At 45.1% G+C, this 8,378-nt stretch overlaps 1 protein-coding gene across 1 annotated transcript; it reads left to right on the forward strand.

The window, feature by feature from the left end:
* The first annotated feature begins 115 nt into the window (after positions 1-115).
* Positions 116-4,531, forward strand: SA1 (stromal antigen). Its single transcript, XM_065441174.1, has 2 exons — positions 116-974; positions 1,356-4,531. Exons 1-2 carry the CDS (start codon positions 303-305, stop codon positions 3,999-4,001), a joined length of 3,318 nt encoding a protein of 1,105 aa, XP_065297246.1. The 5' UTR covers positions 116-302; the 3' UTR covers positions 4,002-4,531.
* The last annotated feature ends 3,847 nt before the right edge of the window (positions 4,532-8,378 follow it).

Below are 8,378 nucleotides of genomic sequence, written 5' to 3' on the forward strand. Positions count from 1 at the left end.
TCATTTTGTGCCAAACTGATGAAAGTATTGAACGAAATGTTGTCTTAAAACAATATACTAGCTTTTTTGTTAATATTGTCGAACGCTTAACGTTAGCGGTTAGAGTTGCAATCGCAACTATGGTGTTAAATAGCCATCGACAACACGGGTCAAGACGCTTACGTGATGGCGGCACTTCGCGCCGAAATACTTTAGCTGGTGCTTACTTGTGCTGTACGTTTATGTGTCACGTATGTGACGGCGTCAGTTGGAAAAGCAGCAGTCTGCCACTTCAAGAGTAAGGCAGCCGAAAATTCGCGGCAATGATCCTCCGCAACGCCATTGCCGGGAGGAAGCGTACACGACAAAGTGAGGACGATGGCACCGACCACTCGGGTCTCGACCCGGACGACTTCTTTTCCGAGTTAGACGACGGGCTTAATGAGTCGAACGATAACTCCTCAGAAGTCGAGTTCGGCACCAGGTCCCGCGGAAAGCGACGTCGGGTAGGTGAAGGCGGTCGTGGAAGAGGACGCGGGCGCGGTGGTGGCAGAGGCCGTGGAGGGAGACGCAATGCATCGGAAAGCATAACAAGTGAAGACCCAGGCACTCTTTACGACGTGGTCAGGCTTGGTCGCCACTCGCTTACCGCCGTGGTCGACGACTGGATAGAGTCGTACAAGCAAGACAGAGATGCCGCTCTTCTGGACCTAATGACTTTCTTCTTCCACTGTTCTGGGTGCAAGGGCCGCATCACACCTCAGATGCAGGTAACCATGGAGCACAATCAGATCATTAGGAAAATGACTGAAGAGTTTGACGAGGAGAGTGGTGACTACCCGCTCATTATGACGGGCCCCCAGTGGAAGAAGTTTCGGCAGACCTTCTGCGAGTTCGTGCAAATTCTGGTGCGCCAGTGTCAATACAGCATCATCTACGATCAGTTCTTAATGGACAACGTGATCTCCATACTCACTGGATTGTCCGATTCACAGGTGAGCTAAACACATCAGTTTCTTACTGTGCGCCGCAAATTAGGGCCACCATTGAATACGCACTTGCTCATATGAAAAAAGTAAAGCGTGGGAGAGGAAAGACAGTATAGTCCGGTTTGAAAAAAAAAAAAGAAACACGAGATAAACATGTGACCGAAATAAAGTATTGGAAGTGCTCTTTGCCGCGAACGTATTAACGAGAAAATCGTATGAACCGAGAGCTAGCAGGCGTGGTGCTGTTGTATTAGCAGCGACGACCTCTCTCTGTGAAGTGATTGTCATTTGTTAGTTTCATGGTGAAGTATTTTATCCTCCATGTCTGCGTAAGTATTTTTCTAGTCTGGCTGTAACCTAACCTGGCGGAAACATGCTTTCATGCAGGTTCGTGCTTTCCGGCACACATCGACACTGGCTGCAATGAAGTTGATGACGGCACTTGTTGATGTGGCTCTCAACTTGAGCATCAGCTTGGACAACACCCAACGTCAATATGAGGCAGAGCGGCAGAAGAACAAGGACAAACGTGCAACTGAGCGTCTTGAACTGCTCATGACCAAACGCCAGGACCTGGAGGAAAACATGGAAGAGATCAAGAATATGCTAACCTACATGTTCAAAAGTGTGTTTGTCCACCGCTATCGAGACACACTTCCTGAAGTGCGTTCAATTTGCATGCTGGAGATTGGCCAGTGGATGAAGCGGTTCCACCAGCACTTCCTTGATGACAGTTATCTCAAGTACCTGGGCTGGACCCTGCACGACAAAGTGGGAGATGTGAGACTGCGGTGCCTGCAAGCACTGCTTCCTCTTTATTCCTCTGAAGAGCTAACAAGTAAGATGGAGCTGTTTACCAACAAATTCAAGGACCGCATAGTTACCATGACTTTGGACAAGGAGTATGAAGTAGCTGTCCATGCCGTCAAGCTTGTCATTAGTATCCACAAGTTTCACAGGGAGATCCTAACTGATAAGGACTGTGAGCATGTCTATGAGCTTGTGTACAGCTCACACAGAGCTGTTGCTCAAGCTGCTGGAGAGTTCCTCAATGAGAGGCTTTTCCAGCCCGACGAAGCGGCGGTGCAAGGTCTGCGCACAAGACGTGGCAAGAAACGTTCAGTGAACACTCCGCTGATCCGTGACTTAGTGCAGTTTTTCATTGAGAGTGAATTGCATGAGCATGGTGCCTACCTTGTGGACAGTCTAATCGACAGTAACCCTATGATGAAAGACTGGGAATGCATGACTGACCTTCTGCTTGAAGAGCCGGGACCAGAGGAAGAGCAGCTAGATGATCGGCAAGAAACTTCCCTCATTGAGATTATGGTCTGCTGCACCAAACAGGCTGCCACGGGTGAACCACCAGTGGGAAGAGGACCCAATCGCAAACAGATGTCGAACAAGGAGATGAAGCAGGTGGCCGATGACCGTGTCAAGCTGACAGAGCACTTTATACAGGCATTGCCAAGCCTCCTCAGCAAGTACATCGCAGACCAGGAAAAAATTGCTAATCTTATGGTGTTGCCACAGTATTTTGATCTGGAGATCTACACGTCTAGCAGGCAGGAGAAGTCGCTCGACTCGCTGCTGAAACTGATACAAGAGATTGTTGAGCGTCACGACAACACAGAAGTGCTTGAAACGTGTGCCAGAACCTACGAGGCTCTGTGCAGTGAAGAACTAGCTGTTCATTCACGTTGTGCTGTGTCGAGGGGAACGCTGATTGATTCCCTTGTTGGCCGATACAAGCAGGCCCTGGCTGCTTATGCAGAAGCAGGAGAGGATGCTGATGATGATGATATCTACGCAGTACAGTCGGCACTCAAGAAAGTATCGATATTTTATGGGTGCCACAACTTGGGTCCCTGGACCATCTGGGAGGGAATCTTTGACTATTGGGTCAAAGGTGCCGGAGAGCGCAGCTTGTCTCTAGAAGGTGTCAAGCATGCCATTTCATGCTGTTCATCGGGTATCATGTGGGACCTGGCAGTGCTGGATGAAGGCAACATTCAGATGGCACATGTGCATGCCTTGAGAAATCGTCTCCGCGAGTTTATGGACACCATGGTGTATATGCTTCGCCATTGCACTGGTGCTTTGCAGGAAGAGGCCTTTGTGAGTATCTGTGACCTGCTCGTCATCTTCTGCCGGCAGCTGGGTGACAGTGAGCCCTTCAGTGCACTTGTCTATGAACCTGATCGTGCCCTGCAGGCAAACCTTGGTGAGTTCATCCAGAATAACGTTTTTGTGGAAGATGACTCAGCCGCAGATGACGAGCAAGATGAACACCGCAAGATTGAAGAGCTACACAAGCGCCGCAACTTCTTGGCCTCCTTCTGCAAGCTCGTTGTGTACAATGTCATCAGTGTACGTCAAGCTTCGGATGTTTTCAAGCACTACGTTCGCTTCTACAATGACTATGGGGACATCATCAAAGCAACACTGGGAAAAGCTCGCGAGATCAATAAGGTCAACTGTGCACGCACCATGGTACAGTCGCTCACATCTCTCTTCAATGCACTGGACCGAGACCAACTGGGAAATATTGCCCGTCAGGATGAAGGTTTTGTTGCCATCAAAGAACTGGCGAAACGGTTTGCCTTGTCCTTTGGCCTTGACCAAGTCAAGAACAGAGACTCGGTCGCAGCTCTTCATCGTGAAGGCATCATTTTCGCTTGTACGCCATTCGAGAACCCGCTGAATCCCCTGGGGCCACCGCCAAACCTTCCTTTCCTGGAGCTTCTTTGTGAGTTCACAAACAAGTTAATGAAGCTGGACAAGAAGGTCGTACTTCAGTACCTGGACAGACATGTCCAAGCCAAACTGCCAGCTTCGCGAGCTGATGACTGGCAGCCTCTGCTCCTTTACCGCACGAGCCTCGTCCATGGCGAAGCTGAGCAACCTGTGGCGAGAGCACCAGGACGTCAATACCGGGGAAGAAAGCGCCAGCGTGAAGACGATGACCACGCGGAAGAAGAGGAAATAGACCAGGACTCAGACAGGGGCTCAGAATCAGAGTTTCGGCAGTGAGCCGAAGTCATTTCTCATTGTAAACTTGTGTCAGTGTGTATTGGTCAGATCCTCTGTGTGTGACTGTGCACAAATTTGTATTATTGTTATTTTGATCCATGCACAAATTCTTGCATGATCAAGTTGTGCACAGCATGGAAATGTCAAAGATTCCCCACACTCGAGTGAGCCGCCAGTAACATTTTCACACCCATTTTGTGAAATTGAACATTTGGCATTCATGCTTTCGCACCAAGCTTATGTTAAATTATTAGTTCGTTCTGGCTCCTGCAAAATGCAACGAAATGCGGCGAGTTAGTTTCCGAAGTTCTCTTTGTTGCTTCTTGTATAAGGCACGAACTTATTTGTTTCCAATGAGTTTGGAAAGCACTGTATTTGACCATTCTATTGCACAAAATGGACGACCAAATGCGTTCCATTGCTGGCTGTGGCTATGAGAGGCCATTTAATCAGTCACTATTCTTTTTCTGGCATTAACATTGTATGCAAGGCAGTGTACATAAATACTTTATTAAAACATTCAATTTATATCAGTGTTCTGTTTCTGAGTTTAATATAATCCTGATGTATAGCACATGAATATATAGGCATGTGCAGGGTTGTTCACTCTTCGTGAGAACACCTCAGTAGTGTTCACTGTGATGAAACATCTCTGTCCACTTCTAAGCCAAAAATTAGGTTCCCATAATGGAAATTTTGATGTGCTAGATTGATTCATGGGCCTGAATTTCATATTAAGGCTTCTATGAGCACTCAAATACTAAAGATATCAGGCTCTGCCAAGGGAGGCTGAAATGAAGCAGTCACAATGCTGGCCTTCATTTTTAACTTAAAAGTGCTTTGCTCACAGGATGATAGACAAAAGGCATTGCCATGTCACAAGAAAAAAGGATGCCAACCAAAAGGTCTTGTTAACAGGTAGACATTCCAGCTTCTGTACAAAAGCCTTGTGCACTAACACTTAACTGGTCGAAATGGCAAACTTAAGTACGTTTTAGTACCCAACCTAGGCATCTTACGTATTCAGGCAGAAAATTGCCGTCGCAATTCAGCATTTTTTTCTCTGTAGTCTGGATAGCAAGGGCCTTGAGATACTGCCATGAAATCCAGCCTCTTGCCTTGGCAATAATGGAAAGCTTGTTCCCGTCAGTGTCACAATTAGAGGCTGCCACGTGTTCCACAAGCACATCAGACGAGACATTCTTTTTGGCATTGTACATACGTTGCTTCATGCACAACTCGAAATTGCAACTTTTGCTGGTGTAAGCATGGTCAGTTCGCACATGGTATTCTGTATACAACACCTGGAAACCTTTCCTTCTTTAGCCTGTCCTTCATGTGTAACAATTCATGCTGCAGCTTTCGGATAGGAACATGGGCCATAATGACTTCATAATTTCTCAGAAGAGTTGCTATTCAAAAAAGTCATTTAAGCAACATGTGTATCATGTCAAAAAGAGGAATGTCACTTCCAATGCACTTGCAGAGCACATGGCAGCCTGTAATCATGACTCTAAACAAGGCTTTCATTGTTACGAAGGAAAGAAATTGGATGTCACCGCAGTATCTCGAGTTCATTGCTATACAGAGCACAAATGAAACGCTGAATTGCAATGATGGCAATTGTCCACATGCATATGCAAGACGCCTAGGTGTCATTTCAACCCGTTAATTTTTGTGAACAAGGCTTGAGCACACAAGCTAAATGTCTAATACTTATTAAGAACAAATTTTGAATGGCATCCTTCCTCTTCGACATGAGTTTGCCACCCGACCAGACAAGATGTCAAACCATCAATTTCATTTCAAAGTGTATTACCCAACAATTTTCCCTTCCCTAACTAGCAACCCTGCTCATGGCTGCATTTCTTTGCAAGTTTATTGTCAACAATTGCCTCCATTGTAACAAATTGTTTGTAATGTTACCCTGGGAGAGTAGTTTTCCTTGTTTCTCTTTTTTTCTCACCATGAATAGTTAACAATACTGCTGAAATTTTCTCAGTAGTTCGAAGCTAGAGGTTGTTACTATCTTGTATTCCTGTGCGCTGTTTGTATTTATGACTTGTAACAACTTTGCCACAAATAAAACATCTTCGGTTTGGGCACTAAAATTCCACTATATTGAATTCAAGGTTTACACATTAGAATGAATTGATGGGGATTACATCGTAGTGGGGACTGCAGATTACTTTTAAAGTGATTGGCATTGTTTGGGAACTTCACCCAGTTTGAAGTATGTATCTAACCTCTCTAATGTACCGAGCAACCCAAGTTATCTATTAGCTTGGGCCACTAAGTATGTGCTAGCTGCTACCTTGCTGAGAAGACAATTTGGGTCATTGGGTACCAGTGGCATAGCCAGAAATTTCGCTCAGGGGCGCTCACGTTGGAGCTCAGCCTGCTCCTTACAGAATTTTGTCAAGGGATCAAATACATGAATAATAACTGCAGTGCCATTGCCAAAGATGCTGTAAACTAATTCTTGGACACTACACACTGTCAAGACAAGTAAAATATGTATCTTTCATAAAAGAAGATATCCGTATGTCCCAAAAATTGTGCCATTAACTGATGTCAACACTTCCACATTTTTATCTATTTAATAAGTAAAGAAAATATCACACAAACTTTAGAATTATATCAGTTAGAAATCAGCAAAGCAGTGCATGCCGCAGATATGATAAATGTAAAGGCCGTGAAATGAACGAGTTGAGGACAAATATTTTAATGAAACTTAGTCATTCAAGAACCTTGTTTATATTTTTGTACGTATGCAACTGCCAGGGAAAAATCTCAGTGATGCTGTCCTTCATTCCAATGTATTGCTCAGGAGCTGTCACCGGTTGTGTATTGTAATTGCACCAATATTACAATCGCAACAGAGATCACATATAAAATGCAGGAGTTCTGCAAAATATACATGAGAAATGCGAAGAGAAAGCTTGATAAAGGGCAAAAAATAGTCACTGGAAACAAAGTTCACTGTATGTATCCACAAAACCTCGCAACAAGATATTTAAATATGCGTATAAATCTCCAACAGATCTATGTATCTAAGCAAAGTCACTGTACACAAGGTGTCTCAGCTAATTTTAGCCAGTTTAAGAATATGCCAATGCACTCTAAGATGATGTGACCAAATGCATGTTGCACACTTTTGTATGTAGTGTGTCAAGCTACTTTTTGTACCTTGCTTAATTAGATTTTTAGTCGAGATTGATTAACCAACTTGTGAAGTAACGAAGTTAGGAAAAAAATTCCGATTAGAAAGTTGCAGAGCGGTTTGCAAAATGCCCGAATAAACAGTTTCTGTCTTTCTATCTATTAAGTATTAGTGTATTTCAGCTTGCTGATGATGCCCGCGAAATACAACACACCATGTGACATGCCCGCTTACACGTCGTGATTGCATTCTCCCAAACGTTCCGCGCACAAACAGCCATAGGTGCACTGCCACCTAAAAGGTGACAAGGCAGAGACGTAGGCGTTGGCTGTGCCATTTACATCACCGATGTGCTCCCCTCGTGACAGTTCGTTATAGCGATAAGCAGATGCAGCAGTTATCGCTTGTGCTGCTGGAAGCAACAAGTCCATCATTTCGCGACAGCTGTAAGCAAATTGAACATCCCTAAAAAAAAAAAAGTTTTCAGAAGGCCTAAAATGGTAGAATAAGAGTATCCTAAATGGCCAGACACCGTCTTTCACTGAATTTACGTTTATTTTTCATGTGCTTTGCCAGCAAATGCTCAAAGAGGTCACCTTCTGCAGCAATACAACACTAGGATCTTCTGAGAAGGCTTGCCGTCGCTGCCTTGAGCACCGTTGGTGAAATGCTGTGGCAGACTTCAATTATTTTCTCCTGTAAGGATTCTGCAGTCGTCCTTTCCATCATGTATATGTGATCCTTAATATAGCCCCACAAGCAAAAGTCAATAGGGCTTAGGTCGGGTGACTTTGCTGGCCACAGGACAGGCTCGTTTCTCCCTATCCATTGCCCTCGGAAGGTAACATCAAGCCATGCTCGTGCTTGACTGTAGGTGTTGGCTGGGGTCCCATCGTGCTAATACCACTTTGTGTCAAGCCGGGCTAGTGTCATGTCGCAGCAGAAGTCTTCAACCGGCCCTTTGAGGAACTCGCACACCTATTGCCAGTCAGTGTTGTTAAAAACACTGGGCCAATGACTGTGCTGTCATATATTCCACACCAGACGTTAAAAGACCACTGATATTGGTGGCGGGATCTTCCTAGCAAGTGGGTATTTCGGTCACTCCAGTAGTGTGAGTTGTGGATATTTACTTAGCAATTTCGGGAAAAATTCGCCTCGTCAGTCCAGGGTACCCTGGCGAGAAAGTCAGAATCCTGCCTCTCCTGAATCAA

This window comes from Dermacentor albipictus, chromosome 5 (assembly GCF_038994185.2).
Source record: "Dermacentor albipictus isolate Rhodes 1998 colony chromosome 5, USDA_Dalb.pri_finalv2, whole genome shotgun sequence".
NCBI lineage: Eukaryota > Metazoa > Arthropoda > Arachnida > Ixodida > Ixodidae > Dermacentor > Dermacentor albipictus.